Source organism: Ochotona princeps, chromosome 17 (genome assembly GCF_030435755.1).
Source record: "Ochotona princeps isolate mOchPri1 chromosome 17, mOchPri1.hap1, whole genome shotgun sequence".
In the NCBI taxonomy this organism is placed as follows: domain Eukaryota; kingdom Metazoa; phylum Chordata; class Mammalia; order Lagomorpha; family Ochotonidae; genus Ochotona; species Ochotona princeps.
The window spans coordinates 33,953,998-33,977,628 of record NC_080848.1 but is presented as its reverse complement, the minus strand read 5'-3'; the positions used below and the strand labels follow the sequence as shown (position 1 = coordinate 33,977,628).

The following is a 23,631-nucleotide window of genomic DNA, read 5'->3' as shown; positions in this document are numbered from 1 at the left end:
GGAGAGTGAATCATCGGACGGAAGATCTTCCTCTCTGTCTCTCCTCGTCTCTGTATATCTGATTCTGCAATAAAAATAAATCTTAAAAAATAAAAAAAAGATTGTTCTCTTGATTAATTGATTCTTTTATTATTATGAAGTGTGTCATTTTGTCACCTAGTATTCCTTGTAGGTTTTTTGTTATTGTTCTGTTAAGTGTCTGTGGGACAGACATTTGACATAATCGTGAAGATGTCACTTTGGATAGCCGCATGCCATAGTGGATCTGATTGACTCATGTGTAAATTGCTTTCAGTTTTGGAGTTTGGGAGCTCTCCCTTTAACAGTATAAATGTAGTGAATTCATTTATTATTATTATTATTTTACAGAAAACTTCCCCTCCATTCCCTGAATTTAAGTCCTGGCTTTCTCCCAGTTTCAGCACACCTACTAATGTGCTTTCTGGGAGGAGCCTCAGCTCAAACGTGAAAACAAATACAAACATCAGAATCAGAAGACTGCTGTGAAATGTCCTATGCAGATGCACCATTACTTAACCCAAAGGTTTCTCAAGGCCTATAAAAATGCTTGCAATGTTTACGGTGGAGAATAGCTTAAAAACTTCATCGCTGTGTTGTTGGATTATTTGCAGTTAGTAAATACATTTATGTATGCGCACACAGGTTTTTATTTGGTATTATATGTCTATATTTTTAGAGCAGTTCTCATTCTCAAAAGTAGTTTTACTGTAGAATGGGTTTTAGCAAATCTTGTCTTCCTCCTTGTTATAGTTCATTTGTATTATTGTGTTTCTGTTAACTCTTGAGCTAATATATTTTTCTCTGTTTTAAAGCTAGATGTTGCCAGCTACCTACAAATGATCTGCTTAACTGAGAATGTTAGAACTGATGTAAAAGACTTCGTAACTTTGTTAACTGCAAATGCTTGTGATATCAGAAAAAGTATCCTCTTCCTACAATTTTGGATTAGAAGTGGAGGTGGAATTTTAGAAGAAAGGCCATTGTCCTATTGTCGTAAGTTGTTCTGTTATAAATTTCTATTAAGAGATTCTATTTAAAAATATATGTTGGGGAGGGTGTTTGAAGCAGTCAAGATACCCTTTGGGATGACGCCAACCCCATAAGGCTAGGTTCGAGTCCTCACTTGTCTTTCAGTTCTAGTTTCCTGTTCTAAGGTATGTCCTAAGAGGGAACAGGTTCTGTGGCTCAAGCACTTGGGTCCATGTGAAACCTGGATTGAGTTGTGGGCTTGTGACTTCAGCCTGGCCTAGCCTTGGCCTTTGGAGGTATTGGGGGTTTGACTAGCATGTAGATCTTGGACTTTCTTTCCTTTCAAATAAGTAAATACAATTTTAATTGAATTCTACTATGCCAGTGTAATTGAAAGACTAACAATTGTGAGTTATGGAAGCAATCATAAATATACATACATCAGCTTTATTCATGAAGTTCTGTGAATACTAAATGTAAGTAATAGAATTCTACCTGTGCTACTGTCTACACTCAAATTCACTTTAGCTTTTTCTTTACCAAGAAAATGAGAAATCTGATCTGTAAATTACTTTTAATTTTATAGTTTTTTTTTTAACATAAATGTAATACACTCAATTTTTTTTAAAGAAACTCCCCCCTACACCATTCCATTCCCTCTCCAAGGTTTGACTGTTAAATTATCCAAACCATTACGTATGTAGATTTTATATTTTATATGTATTTTTTAATATTTATTAAGATGAGGGGCTTGCAGACACATGTGGGCCTCTGATTAGGATGGAGAGGGTGGGGATGGGTGGATGGGGAGGATGATGAATAAGATAAATAGTTCAGTTTCTCCTCCTGTGTCCACAGAGGGTGGGGGTAAGGAGGACAAAGTAGGTTGCTCCTTGCTGTCCCATTACATCAGTGCCCTGGGACAGAGACAGTTATTTGGAATCACCTTTGAGGCCCAATGTGGGGCAGAATGTTTCAAGGGTGTTACTTGAGTGGCCATGATCTGAAAAGTTGTCAGCTTCCTTCCAGCAAAAGTGCAAACTTCTAAGGCCCCTTGGCTGTCCACGTCTACCTCAGTGTGCCCACAGACATAGGTGCTTATTGAGAGCCAGGCCTGGAGTATTGTTCAGCCTGTCCTTTTGATGAGCTACTCAACATCTTGTGTTGGCCCAGAGGAACTGGCTGGCTCTGTTGTCGTTTGTGGTCCTTCGGGTATGCGCCTCATTTTTGCAGGAGGATCTGCAATTGAGGTGACCCATGGTTTAAAGCTATGACCTATATTGCGTTAAATATTCAGGCGTATTGGGGATAGTGCTGTGGCACATCAGGTGAAGTTTCTACCTGTGAAACTGGCATCATATATGGGTACTGGCTTATGTCTTGACAGTTTCACTTTTGATCCAGCTCACTGCTTGTGGTCTGCAAAAGTAGCAGAGGCTGGCCCGTGTCCTTGGGCCCCTGTACCCATTAAGACCCGGAAGAAGGTTCTAGACTCCTGGCATCTGAGCAGCCCAGGTCCAGCAATAGTGGCCATTTGGGGAGTGAACTTATAGGTGGATGATCTTTCTGCTTCTCTCCCTCTCTAAGTCTGCCTTTCCAATAAAAACAAATAAATCTTTTTTTTTTGTTAAGATTTATTCATTTTATTACAGCCAGAGATACACAGAGGAGGAGAGACAGAGAGGAAGATCTTCCGTCCGATGATTCACTCCCCAAGTGAGCTGCAACGGGCCGATGCGCGCCAATCCGAAGCCGGGAACCAGGAACCTCCTCCGGGTCTCCCACGCGGGTGCAGTGTCCCAATGCATTGGGCCGTCCTCCACTGCTTTCCCAGGCCACAAGCAGGGAGCTGGATGGGAAGTGTAGCTGCCAGGATTAGAACCAGCGCCCATATGGGATCCCGGGGCTTTCAAGGCGAGGACTTTAGCTGCTAGGCCACGCCGCCGGGCCCAAAACAAATAAATCTTTAAAAATAAACAAATCTCACTTTTTAAAAAGCTTTGATATTTATTTTGAAGGCAAAGTAACAGAGAAAGAATCTTCCATCCTCTGGTTCTCTCCCCAGTTGCCCACAACCGCAAGCCAGGAGCCAGGAACTCCGTCAGGATCTCCCACACACTGAGGGAGAGAGGGAGAGCCTCCATCTGTGTGTGTGTGTCTTAGTTATCTTATTTTGAAAACCAGAATGAGAGAAATCTTGCACCTACAAGTATCCTTCTCAAACTCCATCCAGATATCCCGTGCAGATGGCAGGGTTCCAAGCATGTGAGCCACAGTGGCAGGGAGCTGGATCAGAAGAAAAATACATTGGGGTGTGTATGAGGTAGGCAGTGTTATAGGTATAGGTTCAAGAGATGCCAAAGGATCATAAACTCTAAATAATTGTTTGATGCAATTTGGTTAAAATATGAATAGATAAGATTTTCTTTCTTTTTTTTTTTTTTTTTTAATAGGAGGAAACAGCAAGAATGTACTCACAGGTTGCTGCAGAGATGGTCCTGATGCAAAAAACAGCCTTAAAAATAGTAATAAGAATTGTGTAATCCTTCCCAAGTGTGACAGCGGCTGTGTTGAGACCTTCTTTGGTCTGAAGAACATTTTCGCCCCATCTGATGGCTTGCTCTCGTTTCTGAAGGTATCCCCGTGTCTGCCTGCAGTGCTGAATTCATGTTCCTCGTGGTTTTTCCCAGCATTTCTGCTTTTTGGATCTTAAAATTGCCTATTTTACAGGCTTTAGGTTTTTAAGTTTTTTTAGAGCAGTTTTTTTTTTTCTATTTTGTTTTTAATTTTTCCCTTACCTCCTCCCCAAGTTTTTAGATTTATAATTGTCATATATCGTAGCGCTTTTACAAATAATTCAGTCTTCCAAATACAAATATTGTTTGATTTAGAATAGAAACTTCTCACATGAAAAACAATTACAGAGTAGTTTTTAAATAAATGACTTTGTAATTGTTGGAGTATGAGTTTAATTTTTGCAGTTAGCAATATTCAGTTTCTAGTTTCGCCAGTATTTTGATGTAAATGTAGCTGAATAAAATTGTAACAAGTAGTGACAGTATTTTGAAGGTAGAATATTGACAATGCTATATTCACATGAATAGAAGAATGTCCAAACTATGTTCTATTCCAACATTTCTTTATTCCCCATTGTTTTTCAGCTCAAAATCACAGCAAAAGACGAATGGCATAAACTCATCCAACTTCTCACAGAATTTCAAATGCGAAGTGTAGATTTTTTGTATAGTAATCTTGAGTTCATTTTACCGTTACCTGTTACTATCTTTCCAGAACTAAAACCTCTCCATGGCTCCTCAGAAAGTCCCAATCCCAGCACTGCCACAAACAGTGCAGCCTGTCCTGCTAGAAAAAATCCCAGAGAACAGCCAGGGAAAAAGATGCCCAAAAGGAAACAGAAGAAAAAGATAGTGACGCTGGATGACAGTGACCTGTTTGACAGCGACCTAAGCTTTCCTGAGGAATCTGTGAGTCTGTCCCCTGTGTCCATTTCCTCCATCTTGGAAGACAAAGAAAGCGATCCAGATGCAAAGAAGCTAGATGAGTGTTTAGCGTCCAGTGCCGAGTCAGCTGCCCGTCCCCCCACAACACTGGCAGAAAAGCAGCACTCTGCCCTGGTCTCCCGGTGCCTCAGCTCTCTCACAGAGTTCCTGGACAACATGTCCTTCCTCGATGCCCTCTTAACTGATGTAACAGAGCAAAAGGAACTTGGTAAAAACGACTTCAGATGGACCAGTGGGAAGGTTAAAAGTGGGCTTTGCGATGAGTATAGCCTCGAGAGCGGGGACAACGGATGGACTGCTCGAAGCTCTGTGGAAGTGAAGGCAGCCGCAGAAGCTCTCAGCTTTACTAAGTGTTCCTCTGCTCTTTCCAAAGCCTTGGAAACAATGGATTCTTGCAAGAAACTAGGAGGCAATCTAACCAGCGAGCTTAGTATTTATGTTTCACAAAAGCGTGACAGTGTGCACTTCAACCAGTCCGCAGCTAACTTAGAGTGAGTCTTACTTCCTGTTACTTTGTACTTGTCAGTGAGGAATGCTGAAAGGGAAATCATTAGTTCCTTCATTCTTACTTTCAAATGCTGCCAGTTGCTCACGGGAAGCCTTTGCTGTTGATGGTGTGGCTGCTAAGAGAGCTAAGGAGTTCCTCCAGCTTCCTGGGAAGAGGCATAAAAAGTGTTTAGGGTGGGCTAGCCTTGGGAGGGGCTTAGGGAAGGAGGTACTGAGATTTTTCAGTCTGAGAGTGACTGACATGTTGATAGGAAGTTGAAAAGACATGGCTCTGGGGCAGAAGCAGGGCTGGCCGTGCTGGGACTGTTAGATATTTGCTAGACATTAAGAACTGACGTGTTGTTTTAAATTTACAGCAATGCACAGAAGAGGATAGCAGTCATTAAGAGTGTGTTTTCTAGTCGATCTCTAATGAACCTGGGTAGTAGACAAGCTATTGTAACTGAATATCTGCCAACTCTCCGAAGCATTTGTAAAACTGAGAAGTTAAAAGAACAAGAAAAAAACAAAAGGAGGTAACTACCTTTTCAGGGGTGGGCACTGTGGCACAGGGGTTATTTGGCCATGTCCCCATATTGGAATGCCAGTTTGCATTCCAGTATTCCATGCTGCGGTGCAGCCAGGAGGGAAGAGTAGATGCTGTTCATTCCAACCAGCTCCCTGGGAGTCCCAGGTGGAGGTTCTGGCTCCTGGCTACTTTGTCCTGGCCCTTGCATCTCTTGTGGAATGAACCAACTGGCAGATCTTTTTCTCTCCTTCCTCCTGTGATACTCTGCCTCAAATAAACAAATCTCTTTTTTTAAAATAATATTTTAAATAGTATTTCAAGGTCAATAAATGCTTTCATCAGATGAAAATACTAATACTGTTTTTCCTGGTAATTTTGACAGGTTCCTGCATTATTTTGAAGGAATTCATCTTGATATTCCAAAAGAGACTGTGAATACCTTGGCAGCTGACTTCCCTTAATAGTCTGCGTTAATTGTGTACAGATTATGTAGTCCTTAAGATATTTTTGTATTATGTTGATTTTTGTGGAAGAATTTATTTCTTAATGTACATTTAAAACAGACTATTTGTATATTTTTTTATTTGTGTGTGTATATTTAAGATGAAAATATTTGAGTTAAAAATTGTATATACGATTGTGGTAGTTTTTTCCTGTAATTTTTGCATTACCCGACTTTACTTTGTAGGAGCGTTTTTGTGTGTCTATGGAAATGAATTAACTATTTCTAGAAGGTTGAGTTCACCAAGATATTGTTAAAGGTGTTTTGATGAAAAACCAATTTATAATTTCTCCCTTTCCTGTAACCCTTAAACCTCCTGTCAAATATTGGTGCTTTGTCAAACTGTAAATATGGTTTTTAAAAAATTGTTTACACAATATGAAATATAAAATTACATATTATGTATAATAGGTATGTAAACTACATATTACATATGTAATTACATACACAAAAACATTTCCTAAGAAAATTATGCTTCAAATTTTTGGGGGGAGGAGGGAAAGGTTGTCCTGATTAATTTATCTGTAGTGTTGTCCTCTGGCAAATTTTACCATTGAATCATTGGATGCTGAAAATGTAAGATCAAGATTATAAATTCGTTTTCATAGGCCTTTTTCAGCAGCCGTGTGATAGTGTGTCTATTTGCCAGCTCAGGTCATTTGCATTGTACATTGGCTTATATTTTTATTTTGTTGATGTTTATTTTATAAAGATATTGACATTATGTGTTTGTGCAAGAAGCTGTTAATTAAAGCTGTGACAGGTTTGTGTTTAGCATAGTGGTTGAGCCACCTATATCTGCTATTGTATCTGTATTGAGTTCAGTACTCAGGTGGGACTCATGCTGAAACGAGGCAACACTGATGGCTCACTAGGGTGTTCCTGCTGTCCATTTGGTCATGTGGGTCCTGGCTCCAGCCTAATCCAGTTCTAGTCATCGAGAACATGGGAAGAATAAACAAAACAAGAAGAAAAACAGATTTATATATCATAGCCACTTCCATTTTAGAATGCTTTTGGAAAATCTGTATTTTTTTTTTTAAAGATTTATTTTGTTGGAAAGGCAGATTTACAAGAGGAGACAAAGATGTGTAATAAAGGTAACCACACTCTAGTAACTCATTACTTGGCATATTATCTCCTATAAATGTGTGAATGAAACACAAACCATCAGACAGAGCTTATTTGTTCTGGTGTTATCAGACTTGAGTCAATGAAAACTGCCTTCTGGAGGCAGGACATCAAACCATATTCCACTGAGAGAAAAGAGGATTCTGGGAGTCATGTTATTGTATCTGAGCCTTTTTCTCACTTAAGAGCTCCCCGCAGAAAAACCATTATTTTTCAACAATACCATAACTAAATCCTGCAGTCACTGCCTGGCTCTCTGCAGGTCCTCTTGCTTATCATACCCAGAATGCTCAGACTTAGAAAACATGCACTGCTTTAATCACGTCATCAACACATAAGCCATTCAACAGCTCAAACCTTGGCTTTAATCATCTATAATACATGCAACATGTATTCATCTATGTGGACATTCAAAATCACTAGTTTCATATCATTAGGTTTAAAAATATACATTCCTATACAGCAGATGCATTCACCTCACACACCAAGGCTCAGTGCCAATGACTGCCAGCTCATAGAAGGCCACGGCTTGCAGTAAGGAGTCGTACAGTTCTTCGATCCTGTGAGTGTCAGTGGCTAGCAGCTGTCGGTAGCGCACCACCTTATCTGTAGGAAAGAACACCCGCGGCCGTTCCCTCAGCACGGACTCTGAGAGGAACTGCTTCACCAGGTCCTTCCCGCTAGTCCGGGTGTCGCCGATCATCAACTCAAAGTGCTTTCCCACTGCGTTGCGGTTCATGCTCAGCACCTGATGCTGGCCATCCTGGGTGAACGTCCCATTTAACAAGGCATACAGCATGGCTTCCGTGATGTGAAAGTGCAACAGGATAGGAAACAGAGTCGAGTTCTGAATGGAGAGGCCTGTCTTTTCCAGAACATAGAAGTCGGCTTTAGGCATCTTTGAAATAATGGAAGAAATCTTTGAAAGAAAAAAGTGATCAGAAATCATTCATTCATATTTCATTCATATTTGGGTACCCCATCCACTTATATTATGGCTAGATAACTTACAGTATGTTGTTAATAATGCTGAACTAACTGGAAAAACATTTCAGACTGGTCATAGCTGTAAGATATATTCTATAAGTTTATAGTGGCTTTAACTCTATAGACTACTTAGGGCCCAGCACGGTAGCCTAGCAACTAAAGTTCTTGCCTTGCATGAACAGAGATCCCATATGGGTGCCGGTTCTACTCCTGGCAGCCCTGCTTCCCATCCAGCTCCCTGCTTGTGGCCTGGGAAAGCAATCAAGCATGGCCCAAGGTCTTGGGACCTGTGTGGGAGACTAGAAAAAAGCTCCTGGCTTTTGGCTTTGGATGAGCTCAGCTCCGGCCATTGTGGCCACTTGGGGAGTGAACCAACGCATGGAAGATCTTTTTGTTTCTCCTCTCTGTATATCTGCCTTTACAATAAAAATTAAATATTAAAAAAAAAATCAAGTACTTCTGCAACTGACAAACATATCAATGCTTGACTGGAACCAATTTTCTTATGTGTAGTCAAAATAGCGATCCTGCCCATTTCCCAAGGTTTTCAAGACACTTTTTTTTTTTTTTTAAAGATTTTATTGTTATTGGAAAGCCGGATATACAGAGAGGAGGAGAGACAGAGAGGAAGATCCTCCATCCGATGTTTCACTCCCCAAGTGAGCCGCAACGGCTGGAGCTGAGCCAATCCAATGCCGGGACCAGGAACCTCTTCCGGGTCTCCCACGCGGGTGCAGGGTCCCAAGGCTTTGGGCCATCCTTGACTGCTTTCCCAGGCCACAAGCAGGGAGCTAGATGGGAAGTGGAGCTGCCAGGATTAGAACTGGCGCCATATAGGATCCTGGCGCATTCAAGGCGAGGACTTCAGCAGCTAGGCCACCGCGCTGGGCCCTTTTTTTTAAGATTTATTTATTTATTTATTTATTTATTTATTTATTGAAAGGCAGATTTACAGAGAGGCAAGACAGATCTTCCACCTGCTGGTTCACTCCCCAGTTGGCCTCAATGGCCAGAGCTGAGCCAATCTGAAGCCAGGAGCCAATAGCTTTCTCTGACTTTACCACACTGGTACAGGATCCCAAGGCCCTGCGCCATCTTCCACCACCTTCACAGGCCACAAGCATGGAGGTAGATGGGAAGTGTAGTAGCTGGGACACAAACCAGAACCAGCACCAGCACCCATTTGAGTTCCTGTTGCATACAAGATGAGGATTTAGCCACTAGGCCATCACCCCGGGCCCACTGAAAGTTCATTTAAAAAATAAAAATATAAATAAAAAACAAAGGTAATGGGGGACAACACCATCGCATAGCAAGCTAATCCTCCACCTGTGCTGATGGCATCCCATATAAGTTTGAGTTCCCTGCTAATGGCCTGAGAGGATGGATCCACTCAGGCAGAAAACGTAACCGGGATAGCTGAGTAGTTAAGTGCTGAAAGAAAAGCTGTTCTTTCAATTGTGTTACATCCTTAGAAGGTAAAGAATATCCCTACAGATGCACAAGTAGCAGGTAGGAATCTGGAGGTACAAGCACTTACCTCTTCTAAATAGACTGACGAGGGGTACGTCTTGCTCATCGCTTTCCAGTAGTCACTGTGCTGCCAGTCCAACACGGCCAGTTTACGGTCAACGTGAGCCCAAGCAATTCTTCGAGTACCAAAAACAATGGACACAATGCTGCTCACAGCCTAGAAGAAAAAGGCTCAATCTATCTGCAAACGTGCTATGAGACACAGAACCTAACGCACAAGCCCAGGATGCCTAACGAGTTCATGCAGTGTGCACTTCACAGCTTGTGAGCGGAGCACTGTTAAGGACATGCAGGTATCAAGAGTACTGGACGGCAAAGCAGCAGTGTACCGTGTACAGACGATACACACACATGCTCAGCAGCTAACCCAGAGTAGGCAGGCAAATACTCAGGAGCCACCGTATCACAGTCAAGGGGGAGAGGAGAAATCAGCCAAAGTTTATTGGGAAAGTGGCCTGAGTAAAATGGTGAGACATGATTTCACCCAGCTGTCTGCAAAGATAGGCTGCTGGAGCCCTAAGGCAGAGGGATAAGGCCTGTGGGGAAGGGCAAGGGGGACGCATGTTTCTGTGAAGGTGAAGCTAAGCAACTGCTTTTTCCTGGGAGCAACAGGCCAGCAAAGCATGAGTCTAAGGGCTGTCGCTTGAGTCACATGTGTAAGGTGGACTTGAGAGAGCTAGACACCACTTACAGCACGACAGGGATTTAGAGGACTACAAAGGCAGTGGAAAGGAAAAGATGCAAGCTGAAGCAGGAGGCGAGGATAACTCCAGTTTTATTCTGGTGACCGGAAGCATCATTAATGAAGATTAAAGTAGGAAACTGAGCTGGGGACGATGTGGGAACAAGCTGCCTCCCCGGGTACTGACGTTGGGTTGCCTACAGGCTTCTCAGGGATGTGTAAAATACAGTTTGATAGGAGGATATGGCTCCTCCCGAGGCTGGACTGTGCAGACACAACACAACAGTATGGCACTCGCACACGGCTCATTCAGTTTTAACGATTACAGTAAAAACATGTTCTACAGGCACATATACACAGGCAGACGAGCAGAAACCACACAGAATTCTATACCCTCTTCCTGTTCAGTGCTAAGGGCTGAATGAATATGTCCAAGGCAAAATCACTGGGATGCCCAAAGCCTAGAAAATGGAGACCTCCTTTCAGTTTGGCTCAGAAATGGCCAAGCATCAATGTGGATAAGCATGGCTGAATCAGGACATGGGATACTTAGGGAGATCATTTTAAGGCCACTCTGTAGGATCCATAGACTGTCCTAAGAACCTACGTGCCTCAACAAGATGCAAACAGACTGATGCCTGACTATAAACAGCAGTTTGTCATGAACTGTAACCAAACTCCTCCCTAAAATCATTTAGAAAGACATTGTAGACCAAATGCAGTTATTCTTTTAAGGAAAAAAAACTTTTTTATTGGAGAGGCAGATTTACAGAAAAAGGGAGAAACTGAGAGAAAGATCTTCCATCCATCTGAAGGTTCACTCTGCAAGTGGCCACAACGGCCGGAGCTGAGCCCATCTGAAGCCAGCAGCCAGCGCATAGATTCTCCTCTTCTGGCCTAATTCTCTCTCCTAAGATCAAAGACCTGGGCCTGGCACGATAACCTAGTGGATGAAGTCCTCGCCTTGCATGCACTGGAATCCCATATGGGCACTGGTTCCAATCCCTTCCAGCTCCGTGCTTGAGGCCTGTGGGAGATCTAAAAGAAGCTCCTTGCTCCTGGCTTTGGATCAACTCGGCTCCGGCTTCAGTGTCTACTTGGGGAGTGAATCAGTGGACGAAGATCATCTTCTCTCTCTTCCTCTCTGTATATCTGACTTTCCAATTAAAAAAAAAATCATAGACCTGACTTTCAGTACGCTTCCCCCACAAATCACAACACACAACTACCTTTCAACAGCTAGTTTACTACCTGTAATCTCATGACTTGGTAGCGATTGTGTCCTACCTAGTTTTTTTTTTTTTTTAAAGGTTTATTCATTTTTATTACAGCCAGATATACACAGAGGAGGAGAGACAGAGAGGAAGATCTTCCATCCGATGTTTCACTCCCCAAGTGAGCCACAACGGGCCGATGCGCGCCAATCCGAAGCCAGGAACCTGGAACCTCTTCCGGGTCTCCCACGCGGGTGCAGGGTCCCAAGGCTTTGGGCCGTCCTCAACTGCCTTCCCAGGCCACAAGCAGAGAGCTGGATGGGAAGTGGAGCTGCCGGGATTAGAACCGGTGACCATATGGGATCCCGGGGCTTTCAAGGCGAGGACTTTAGCCGCTAGGCCACGCCGCCGGGCCCCCTACCTAGTTTTTATACTAGGTTATGTGTTTGCATGTGCATGTTGAGGGATGAGCACTGTGGGGCAGCAGGGCAATGCCAGCAACTCCATGTAGGGGCTGGCTCATGTTCTCCTGTTCCTCTTCCCATCCAACTCCCTGCTAACGCACCTGGGAAAGCAAAAGCTCCTGGCTTCCATCTGGCCCAGCGCTAACCGTGCTGGCCACGTGGGGAGTGAGCCAGCGCCTGGAAGATCCCTCTCTGTCTTTCCTTCTCTCTGTAAATCTGCTTTCCAATAAACAACTCTTGAATGTGTATGTCTAGATCCGCCACCTAACCCTGCAGAACATTCTCTGGGTCACCCTAAAACTTTATGCCTGGAACAGAACTTCACAGAGCAGGTTCCCAAATACCAGGTGGTATAAGCAAGCATTGAAAAAAGGTTCTACCTTAATCCTCTCTAGCCCCACGTCTGGTTTGATGAGCTTTCCCAAGAGCTGGTTTTCCTGTGGTTTCCTCGTCTTCCTTCCCGTCTCAGGACAAAGAATGGAGTTGCACACTCGCACCGCAGTTTTATACTGGAATGAGGGCACAGCCATCAGACTCTCCAGGTTTGGAAATGGCCCGAACTTTTCTCGGTGCTCGACGATATGGACGGACTTTCTTCCCCTCAGTAACTTGAAAGCTTCCAGGTCCTTAGTAGTGGCTGTATTCAGCACCTGCAAGATGGAGGCTTGCTGTTCAGGAGAGAAGAGCTTGTCCAGTGTGCTGTCCGGCTCCTTGGCAGCTTCATCACAGAAACCGACGTTAGGAAGAATCCCTTTTGGTGTGCTGGATTTTTCCCGAAAGCAGGAATTCTGCAGGGCCTGGAATACAGATGACCTCCATGGAACTGGAAAACACCTCCATATTCCTTGAAAGGAAAATTGAGCAGAATGGAAGATGGGTCCCCTGCAAAGTGTAACGTAGACTGGCATACTTTAAGTGGCCCCTATTTAACTCCCCTGAAGAATCAGGTTTAATTTAGAATTATAGATCTACAATGTTTAAAATCAAGGGTTTTAAAAAACAATGAAAGCCATATCTATTCTGACTTTGAGGGATCAATCCTAAATTTTACTAGCTAGAAACTATTTCATACTAACCCAGGGGGACATAAATGCTTGATGTCGTTAACGGTAGGGCTGGGGAATGGGGATCAGGGATCCCCCAAAGGCTGGGAAGGAGGAGCCCAGTTGAAGCTCCCGGGTCGGGGCTGAGGACGGACGGACGAGGACCGGGCAAGGCGAGCACCCTACCTCCCGCCGCGAGGACCCGAGGGACGCGCATCCTCCCCGATACACCAGCAGGAGCCCGCGAGACAGGCTTCCGCCATCGGCTTCCGCCGGCAGCGTGCTCCGCCCAAAAGAGTCCGGCCTCTTGGCGGAAGCACCACGGCCTCAGCAGGAAGATTCCGGCCCTAGCGGCGTTTTGGGGTCTGGAGTGAGAGTTTCGCTGCCGGACGCTGGACTTGGCCTGCTGTATGGATCCCGAGCTCCCCCGAGTGTCCCTCAGACGGTACCCAGTGCTTCGGGGATCTCGCCGAGAGCGGTTCCTGAAAGTCTGAGGCTCGAGGTCCCAGAAGGAAGCGCCTGGAGCGCGTCTGTGGTTCGCAAGGTGTCCGCGTGAGGGACAGGCGGACGAGCGTCCGCTGCCCAGGATCCCCCTGACTGGACCCCTGCCGCAGGCCGGACACGGCGGAACAGGCAGAGTGAGGAGCCGGCGGCTGTCGCTCGGTTCCTAGACTGCCTGAGGGAGTCCGGGCGGCCAGCCTTCCAGAAGAGCGCGGGGACGGGACGTGTGTGGGTGTCTGCTTAGTGGTCAGCAGCAGTGGGCAGACGGGCTCTGATGGTGCTGGCAGCGCCAGGTGGTCGCCAGGTCGGTCAGCGACGACTGCATGGAACCCCTCTAAACCGAACCGGGTGGTAGGATGCCAGCCTTGGAGGGTGTGGCAGCGTGGTCTTTGCACCTCTCAGTTTGTGGAGTTCATTTTCAGTTAAGTTTAATGTATACACAGCGTGTACTTATATGATATATATTTGAAATATATGTTGAAAGATGTGTTTATTTTTATTGGAAAGCAGATTTGTCCACTGATTCACTCCGCAAGTGACTGCAACGACCAGAGCTGAGCTCATCCAAAGCCACAAGCCAGGTGCTGCTTCCAGGTCTCTCACGTGGGTGCAGGGTCCCAAGGCCTTGGGCCGTCCTCCACTGCTTTGAGGCCACAAGCAGGGAGCTGGCAGGGAAGTGGAGCAGCCGAGACATGACCTAGTGCCCATAAGGGATCCTGGCACATGAGGATTTAGCCACAATGCTATCACGCTGGGCCCTATAATATATCTTTGAGAGGCAGAATGAACAAGAGAAAGGTACAGAGAGATGTAGAGATCTACTGGTTCATTGCAGGGCCTGACCAGGCTACAGGCAGGAGCCAGGAGCTCTATAAGGCTCCCCCAAGTGGGTGGCGGGAACTGAGTAATTGTAACAAGAGTGGAGAGGAAAGAACTCTTTCTGGGGGATGGGGAGACTACCCAGTTTTGTGAAAAACTGGGAAATCAGGAGGGCAATGTGATGAATTTGTGTCTTTATGCGGAACCAATGAGTTGTTTGTTTTGATATTGTCTAGGAGACAGTGGAGGTGTGTGGAGTCACAAGCTTTAATAAGAATGATCAGGCTCGGGCCCAGCGTGGTAGCCTAGCAGCAGTCCTAGCTTTGCATGTACCAGGATCCCATATGGGTGCCGGTTCTAATCCCGGCAGCCCTGCTTCCCATCCAGCTCCCTGCTTGTGGCCTGGGGAAAGCAGTTGAGGACGGCCCAAAGCCTTGGGACCCTGCACCCGTGTGGGAGATCCGGAAGAGATCCTGACTCCTGGCTTCAGATTGGCTCAGCTCCAGCCGTTGTGGTCACTTGGGGAGTGAAACAGGACGGAAGATCTTCCTCTCTCTCCTCCTCTCTGTATGTCTGCCTTTCCAATAAAAATAAAAATAAATCTTAAAAAAAATAAGAATGATCAGGCTCAGTGCAATGACTTAATTGTCTAATCCTCCCCTTGACGTGCCAGTATCCTATGTGGGCACTGGTTCTTGTCCCAGCTGCACCACTTCCCATCCAGCTCCCTGATTATAGCCTGGGAAAGCAGTGGACAATGGCGCAAGGCCTTGGGACCCTGCACCCTCATGGGAGACCCAGAAAAGGTTCAGGGCCCCTTGCCTTTGAATCAGCTCAGCTCCGGCTGTTGTGGCCACCTGTGGAGTGAACCAGCGGATGGAAGGAAGCTAGTCCATCAGGTTATGAGGAGTTAGGTGCTGCATTTGGGGATGGCACGGTGTGCTGGTGGGATGCAGCTCAGCACTTTTAACGGCATCCCTTTGTAGTTCTCATCCTTTCAACCTCACCTTCCTTATCTGATATGGAGAGTGTGGTACCCAGCTCATGGTGCTGCTGGGAGGATGCAGAGACGTAGCTCCTAGTAAGGATGGTAAATGTTCACATTCCCTATGACGTCTGGGTCTTTTGACTAGGATCAAATGTAAATGTTTCGTTTCCCCTCCAAGTAAGATCTCTTCATGTGCACTAAGTATGAATGCCCGTGGGAGTCTTCTCATTCTTCAGAGGAGTCATTCAGAACTAAATTGGACCGATGCTGGTGGTGGCTGGGAAAGAGGCCACCACTGTGTGATTCTCCCACATGAAAGTCATCCTCCCCCAGACACTAGCTCCCTCTCACTTCCTGTTCCTCTCACCCAGATGCCGAGGTATCCCTGACTCAGCTAACGTTGGGATAGGGTAACAATGAAAGTCAGTACCCTGGGCTCCAGTGTTGGGACATAGCAGGTTGAGCCCCTGCTCGGGGCACCCATACCCCTGTGCTGCTTCTCATCAAGCTCCCTGCTTGAGCACACCCAGGGAAGCAACAGGTAATGGTTCAACTTCTTGGGCCCCTGCAACCCGTGTGGGAAACCCAGGTGGAGTTCCTGGCTGTTGATGTCATCCTGGTCCAGCCCAAGCTGTTATAGCCATCCAGGGAGTGAACAAGCAGGTACAGGATCTCTCTCTAACTTTTTCTTCCTGTCTCCCTCTTTGTCTGCAAGCCCGAATTTCAAATAAGTACATCTTTTTAAAAAATGTTCGATTTCATTGGTTATCAAGGCAAATCAAAACACTATGATACTGCTACATGCCCGTGAGAACAACTGAAAGGAAGACAGTCACTACCGAAAAATCAGTGTTGGCCAGGGTATGAGACAACTGGGAAGTGAAGTTGAGACATGCTGATGGAAGTGTGGGTTGGTAGCATCACTTTGAAAAATTGTTGGGCAATAACTACTGAAGCTGAATGTACGTATTATGCCTAGTGACTCAACACACCGACTCGTGGGTGTACAGTTGATAGAATGCTAACATATGTACATTAAAAGACTTTAAATAGGCTGAGCTGTTTCAAACAGCCAATATTTGACAGTTATTATCAAGAAGGGCACTTTTGTTATTATTTTTTATTTGAAAGGCAGAGTCACAGAAGAGACACAGAAAAAAAAAAAAAAAAAACACAAACATCTTCATCCCCTGACTCGCTCCCCAAATGGCCGCAATGGCTGGAGATGGGCCAATCCAAAGCCAGGTGCCAAAAGCTTCCTCCAGTTCCCCCATATGGGTGCAGAGTCTCACGGCCTTGTGCCATCCTCTACTGTCTTCCCAGGCCATAAACAGGGACTGAATCAGTGGAGCAGCCAGTACATAAACCAACACCTGGATGGGATGCTGGTGCCACAGGCAGAGGCTTGGCTGACTGCATATGATACTGGCCCCAAAAAGGCAATTTCACATGGTTAGAACTAATTATTGAAGTGGTCATAACAGTAATATTTGCATTAGCCAAATCACAGACTATTTTAACTCCAAGTGATTGTGCATGTATTAAATAAAGTTTAGCTCTACCCTGCAATGGAGATGAATTCTACACAGATTGCAGAATGAAGTCAGCCTCCTACCTCCAGGAGGCAGGATGTAGCTCCAGGTCCTGAACCTGCGTACTGTGATATAGGACGTGGGCATGGAAACTGCCAGACAAAAGGCCCGCCACAGATGTGGATTTCTTATTTTTACCACTCTTCATTCCATGTTTAGGTAGCAAGCACTGATGAGATACCCCTTCAATGGCAGGCGGTGCTGGGGATAGAGCAGAGAACATGACTGTCCTCTCTCCTGTTTCCATAAAGCTTAATCAACTAAGGAGAATCAGTGAGTGACCACAGTACAGGAAGTAAAGTAGAAATGCTTAAAAAAAAAAAAACAAAACAGTGATTATATTGTAACATGTATAACAACAAAGAATTTGTCATCATCTTTATGTCCAATACTAAGGGAATACCCATCCGCCATGAACTATCACACTGTCCAGTGGTGTTGTAGACGGAGGTGTCTGGCATGGTGGTTAAATCGCCCATATCCCATACGGGACCACCTCGGTTCAGCCCTGCCTCTTCCTCCCTGTTCTAGCTGCTTGTGGATGCAGATCCTGGAAGGCAGTGGTGATGGCTCAGTACATTGATTTTTTTTTTTTTTTTTGCTTTTGTCTTTTTTTTCTTTTGTTTTTTCCTTTTAAACATTCATTTGTTTTTATTGGAAAGGTAGATCAGACATACAGAAAGAAGGAGAGACAGGGAGAACTTTCATCTGTTTGTTCACTGTTTTAATGGCTGCAATGGCCAGAGCAGAACCAATATGAAGCAAAGAGCCAGGAGCTTCTTTAGGGTCTCCCATACAGGTGCAGGTTCCAAGGCCCTGGGCCATACTCAACTGCTTTCCCAGGCCACAGGCAGGGAACTGGATGGGAAGTGGAGCAACCAGGACATGAATCGGCACCCATATGGGATCCTGGCACTTGCAAGGTAAGGATTTAGCCACTGAGCCATTGTAATGGGCCCAATACTTGGTTTTTGCCATGCACGCGAAAGACCCAGATTGAATGTCTGATGCCAGGCTTCTGCCCCAGCTGGGGCCAGTGGAAGAAAATGGTGAGCAATTGGGCCGAGTGGTCTTCTTCCCTTTGTCTCAGTTCCCTTATTCTCTCTCTCTCTGTCTCTCTCTCTCTCTGTATCTCTCTGCCTGTTAAACAATACTTACACACAATACATATGTAACTTCAAAAGTGAGAAATGTCATGAAGCATGTGTAATATATCAAAAGCTTTAAGCAAAAATTAAAAAAAACAAAAAAGTTATACAGCATGACAAATATGATCCCAGTCCCATTTAAATAGGTCTTAAAGACCAGAAATATTAAAAAAAAAATACTAGTAATGGCCAGTTGCAAGACTATAAAAGTATCGTTTTTAGGATAGGTATCTCGTTTAGCAATTAGGACTCCCACTTGTGGGAGACCCGATGGAGTTCTGGCTCCTAACTTGCCACTTGGAGAGTGAAGCAGTCAGTGGAAGTGCTCTGCTTCTCTCTGTCAGACAGAAATGTAGAATAAAAGCTTAGCATCAGGTATAAGTGCATGGCATTACCTTTTATTTATTTGAAAGATTTACAGAAAGAAGGAGAAATAGATAAAGATCTTCTATCTGCTAGTTCGCTCCCCAGATGGCCCTATGAGTCAAGGCTGGTCCAGGCCAGCAGCCTAGAACTTCATCCTTTGGGTCATCTTCTGCTTTCCCAGGTGTTTTAGCAAAGTGGAGCAGGGGCCAGCTCCATGACTCAGCAGGCTAGTCCATATGGACACCAGTTCTAGTCCCGGCTGCCCCATTTCGAGCTCTCTGCTTATGGCCTGGGTAAGCAGCAGAAGATAGCTCAAGCTCTTGGGGGCCTACACCCATGTGGGACACCCAAAAGCCCCTGGCTCCTGACTTCAGATTAATTCAGCTCTGGCCATTGTGGCCATTTGGGGAATGAACCAGTAGATGGAAGGCTTTCTCTCTCCTTCTCTCTGTAAACCTGCCTTTCAAATAAAGATAAATTCTAAATAATAATAATAATAAGGGTGGAGCAGTCAGGACTCAAACTAGTGCTCATGAGATGCTGGCACTGTGGGCTATGGCTTTCACCACCACACCACAACACTAGCCTGGATATTGCTATTTTTCTAAGTCAGCCTCATATGATTCTTCCTAATATATTGGTAAAGGGCCCAGGCAGAACTGGCCACAAATCCCAAGATCAATGCCATGCACCATCCCATTTGCATCCCCTCCGTTGTGTGACCCTGGACAAATCGGTTCATCCTGGGTCTGGGTCTGGGTTGCCTGCCTTGTCTGTAAAGGGAGCTTACAAATAATCTTTGCCTCGGAGTTCTTATGAAGGTGCTGGGATGGTGCTGGGAAGAAGTGTGGCACCCTGCAATTCCTCACTAGTGCACACAGTTGTGGGTGGTGTTATTTTCTCCTTCACTGTATCTTCCAAATGTCTTAAAACTAAAGTTTTGTGTTTTGTGTTTTTTTTTTTTTTTTTGCTTGCTTGCTTTTTTTTTTTTTTTTTCAACGCTTAAACTAACAAACAGCAATGTTTAAACTTTCCAAGGGCTGCATTCTATTCCCTTGGGACCAAAGACCTTTCCTGGGAATGTGGCTAAAGGCTGTCTCCAGCCCGCTCTGGCTCCAGCTCTGGCCCTGCCTAGGGGACAGACACCGAGATCTGAGAGCAGGGCCATGTGGCGGTGCCCTGGGGGACCCCAGAGCTTTGTTTACAAAGGACAGTGTCCCAGGGCCCAGATGCTCCTCACCCTAGCAGCTGCTGTCTGGACAAAGTCCCCCAGAGAGGCTGCCTTAACTTTCCCCTGTCCCCAAATCCTGCATCCATCCAATGCTAGGAGTGGGCGCCAAGGTTTCTATTTGGGGGTGTAAATGTTTTTGAAGTAAATAATGATAGAGGGAATGGATCTTGTGGTTCAGAGGGCTAAGCCGCCTCCTTTGCTGCCAGCATCCCATAATGGAGCATCAGTTAGAGTTCTGAATGCCGCACTTCCGATCCAGCTCCAAATAATGGGCTTAGGAAAGCATCAGAAGATGGCCGTGTCACCTCACATGGGATACCTGGATGTAGCTCCTGACTTTAGGCTGTTGGCCTGGCCCAGCCCTGGCCTTTGCAGGCATGTGGGGAGTAAACCAGCACATGGAAGATCTCTTGTCTTTGTATTTCAAATAGATAAGGAGATAAACTTAAAAAAAAAAGAAATATTTTTAAAAAGATTTATTTATTGGGCCTAGTACAATAGCTTAACGGTTAAAGTCCTCGCCTTGAAAGTGCTGGGATCCCATAAGGACACTGGTTCTAATCCCAGCAGCCCTGCTTCCCATACAGCTCCCTGCTTGTGGCCTGGGAAGCAGTCAAGGACAGCCCAAAGCCTTGGGACCCTGCACCTGTGTGGGAGACCTGGAAGAGATCCTGGCTCCTGGCTTTGGATCAGCTCAGCTCCAGTCATTGCAGCCACTAGGGGAGTGAATCAGTGGATGGAAGACCTTCCTCTGTCTTTCCTCCTCTGTATATCTGACTTTGTAATAAAAAAAAAAAAAAAACTTAAAAAAAAAAGATTTTTTTATTATTTGAAAGGCAGATTTACAGAGAGAAGCAAGAAAAAAATTTCAACCCACTTGTTCACTCCCCAAATTGCTGCAGTGAGTGGAGCTGAGCTGATCCAAAGCCACGAGCTTCTTGCAGGACTCTCATATGGGTGCAGAGGCCTAAGTATGTGGGCCATTCTCCGTTGCTTTTCCAGGCCATTGGTATGGAAATGGATCAGAAGTGGAGCAGATGGGGCACAAAATGGCATACACAAGGTTTGCCAGTCCTTGCAGGTAGAGGATTAACCTGTTGAACCACCATGCCAGCCCCAAGAAATGATTATTTATTTACTTATATGAAAGGTAGATTTCTCAGAGCAAGGTCTTCCATTTGCTGGTTCACCCCCCAAATGGGCAGAACGACCGGAGCAGGGCCAGTCCAAAGCCGGAAATGAGGAATTTCTTCTAGTTCTCCGCAGGTGCAGGGCCCCAAGGTTTTGGGCCATCTTCGACTGCTTTCCCAGGCTATAAACAGGGAATTGGATGGAAATTGGAGCATCTGGAACACAAATCAGTAACATGTGGGATGCTTGTGCCTGGAGGTGGAGTATTGGCCTGGTGAGCCATTGTGTGAGCCCCAAAAGAAATGATAGTTAAAAAAAGACAAGAGTCATGGAGGTCAAATACCATCAAGGGTGTGAAACTTTGTAAAGCATTCTAAAATTGTTATTAATTTGTATTATCTACTTCCTCCCTCCTCAAAAAAGAAAAAAAACAAAACAAACAAAGAAACAAACAAAAAACTCCACAGACAATTGCTGGACTATCAGGTTTTCATTTTTGTTTTCCCTGAAGATGTTCAAGATTCCACTTTAAGGAATGCTTGGATTGCTGTTCAGTGGAAAGTTCCAGAAATGAGAAGGGCAGAGGGCAAACTAAAGCAGCAGCTCAGACCCTGGTTCCCTACCATGCCTGAGACACTGGCCGCCCAAGGGGAGCGGCTCCCAGGAGCTCCAGCACAGAGCCTGGGGAGGCAGTGTGGCTGGGCCCCATCCTCATCTGTCCCCCCACCTCTCCCTTCAAACCTTAGGTCGCCTTTCCCATATCTCTCCTGGGAGCTTTATTTCTGTCCCTTTTCTCATCTACAGCTGAGGAAATGAATCATCTCAGCCTGTTGTAAACAGCCCTGTGCCCTTAACCACAGCAGGGTCTCTCCAGGCGACCTCCGTGGCTCCCTTCAGGAGTAAAGTTCCTGCCCGCTGCTCTGGGCCTGGTGGCTCCTCCTGCTGCAGCCAGGAGGTGATGGAAAAGGACACGCACACAGCCTTCCATATAACTGTCATCTCTCTCTGCCCACCTGCCCCCAAGCTGATTAGAGGGGTCTGGGGAGTAAGGGGACTGCAGGGTTTCCTGTGCCATCTCAATGACCCTGCTAGGGGGAACTCAAACTCCTCATTTTACGGACAGGGAGTCCAAGGCTCAGAGAGGTGTGGGAGTTTGTTGAAGGACAAAGAGCAAGGAGGTGACAGCCAGCCTTCATATGCTGACACTGTGGATTTGTTGTAGTATGTTTGACACGAAAACATGGCAGCAACCTCATTTTTGTCTTACACGAAAGAATTTTCATGTGAACAAGATTTATTTGAAGGGAAAACTTTTTAAAAAATTTATTTTAGGGACCCAGCGGCATGGCCTAGCGGCTAAAATCCTCGCCTTGAACGCACCGGGGTCCCATATGGGTGCCGGTTCTATTCCCGGCAGCTTCACTTCCCATCCAGCTCCCTGCTTGTGGCCTGGGAAGCAGTCGAGGACGGCCCAATGCTTTAGGACTCTGCACCCGCGTGGGAGACCCGGAAGAGGTTCCAGGTTCCTGGCTTCGGATCGGCGCAGTACCGGCCATTGCGCTCACTTGGGGAGTGAATCATCGGACGGAAGATCTTTCTCTCTGTTTCTCCTCCTCTCTGTATATCTGGCTTTGTAATAAAAATAAATCTTTAGAAAAAAGATTTAGTTTGATTTGTAAAGTCAGATTTTTAAAAAAGATTTATTTTTATTAGAAAGTCAGATATACAGATAGGAGGAGAGAAGAGAGAAAGGTCTTCCGTCCATTGATTCATGCCCCAAGCGGCTGCAACAGCTGGAGCTGCGCCAATCCCAAGCCAGGAGCCCAGAGCCTCTTTTGGCTCTCCCACGTGGGTGCAAGGTCCCAAGGCTTTGGGCCATCCTCAACTGCTTTCCCAGGCCACAAGCAGAGAGCTGGATGGGAAGTGGAGCTGCCGGGATTAGAACCGGCACCCATATGGGATCCTGGCACGTTCAAGGCAAGGACTTTAACTGCTAGGCCACGCCCGCTGCAGGGCACTACAATTTTATATTAAAAAAAAAATAACTTGGACCGTCGAGGACGGCCCAAAGCCTTGGGTTCCTGCAACTGCATGGAAGACCCGGAGGAAATTCCTGGCTCCTGGCTTAGGACTGGCGCAGCACTGGCCATTCCAGTCACTTGGGGAGTGAATCATTGAATGGAAGCTCTTCCTCTCTGTCTCTCCTCCTCTCTGTATATCTGACTTTGCAATAAAAATAAATCTTCAAAAAAAAATAATAACTTGGCGGCCATAAAATCCCTCACTGCCTACTATCCTGTCTTGACTCCTCACACAGATTCCTGTCTTCAGTTCACAGTACGTGCTGCTGTGTGTATGTAGGTGGGGGTGTGGACAGGTCAGCTAGACTATCAGCTGCAGTCCGTGGAAGTGCAAAACTAGTGGTCTGTGGGCTTGTGCTGTGACCCAGAGAGTGAAGCTGATGTCTTGATGTCACCATCCCCTTGGAGCACCTGTTCAAGTCTGAGCTGTCTTTCCTTTTTTTTGTTTTTAAATGGAATTGTGTTATTTATTTTTTGAAGATTTATTATTTATTTTATTTTTTAAAGATTTATTTTTATTACAAAGTCAGATATACAGAGAGAGGAGGAGAGACAGAGAGGAAGATCTTCCATCCGATGATTCACTCCCCAAGTGAGCCGCAACGGGCCGGTGCGCGCCGATCCAAAGCTGGGAACCAGGAACCTCTTCCAGGTCTCCCACACAGGTGCAGTGTCCCAAAGCATTGGGCCGT

At 45.6% G+C, this 23,631-nt stretch overlaps 2 protein-coding genes and 1 long non-coding RNA gene across 5 annotated transcripts in view; 2 read left to right on the top strand and 1 right to left on the bottom strand.

Annotated features, from left to right (window-relative positions):
• The window catches only part of ATAD5 (ATPase family AAA domain containing 5), a 45,724-nt gene extending 38,922 nt beyond the window's left edge, over nucleotides 1-6,802 (top strand). The window contains exons 19-23 of the mRNA XM_058675796.1: nucleotides 838-1,014; nucleotides 3,444-3,625; nucleotides 4,152-5,002; nucleotides 5,375-5,533; nucleotides 5,909-6,802. Of these exons, the coding sequence (XP_058531779.1) occupies nucleotides 838-1,014; nucleotides 3,444-3,625; nucleotides 4,152-5,002; nucleotides 5,375-5,533; nucleotides 5,909-5,987 (1,448 nt within the window). The 3' untranslated portion in view covers nucleotides 5,988-6,802. The remainder of the gene's footprint in view (nucleotides 1-837; nucleotides 1,015-3,443; nucleotides 3,626-4,151; nucleotides 5,003-5,374; nucleotides 5,534-5,908) is intronic.
• A 794-nt stretch (nucleotides 6,803-7,596) lies between these two features.
• Nucleotides 7,597-13,588, bottom strand: TEFM (transcription elongation factor, mitochondrial). 3 transcript variants are annotated; one of them, XM_058675878.1, is made up of 4 exons: nucleotides 13,269-13,588; nucleotides 12,420-12,921; nucleotides 9,687-9,836; nucleotides 7,597-8,078 (listed from the first exon to the last, which is right to left on the bottom strand). In XM_058675878.1, exons 1-4 carry the CDS (start codon nucleotides 13,343-13,345, stop codon nucleotides 7,632-7,634), a joined length of 1,176 nt encoding a protein of 391 aa, XP_058531861.1. In that variant the 5' UTR covers nucleotides 13,346-13,588; the 3' UTR covers nucleotides 7,597-7,631. The 3 variants fall into 3 exon arrangements, with proteins under 3 accessions (XP_058531861.1, XP_058531862.1, XP_004594062.3); XM_004594005.3 differs by having other exon boundaries at nucleotides 7,603-8,078; nucleotides 12,420-12,883; nucleotides 13,269-13,444; XM_058675879.1 differs by lacking the exon at nucleotides 13,269-13,588 and having other exon boundaries at nucleotides 7,600-8,078; nucleotides 12,420-13,256.
• LOC131482369 (uncharacterized) lies at nucleotides 13,509-22,156 on the top strand. Its single transcript, XR_009246926.1, has 3 exons — nucleotides 13,509-13,626; nucleotides 20,994-21,132; nucleotides 21,663-22,156. It is a non-coding gene; the product is annotated as an uncharacterized LOC131482369 (long non-coding RNA).
• The last annotated feature ends 1,475 nt before the right edge of the window (nucleotides 22,157-23,631 follow it).

What these genes read in the sequence shown, in the direction of transcription:
- TEFM (XM_058675878.1), bottom strand. Translation starts at nt 13,345, where the DNA reads ATGGCGGAAGCCTGTCTCGCGGGCTCCTGCTGGTGTATCGGGGAGGAT. An exon ending in TCGGGTCCTCGCGGCGGGAG is followed by an intron (nt 12,922 to 13,268) that starts GTAGGGTGCTCG and finishes TACACTTTGCAG; the next exon opens with GGGACCCATCTTCCATTCTG. An exon ending in TGGGGCTAGAGAGGATTAAG is followed by an intron (nt 9,837 to 12,419) that starts GTAGAACCTTTT and finishes TTTTTCTTCTAG; the next exon opens with GCTGTGAGCAGCATTGTGTC.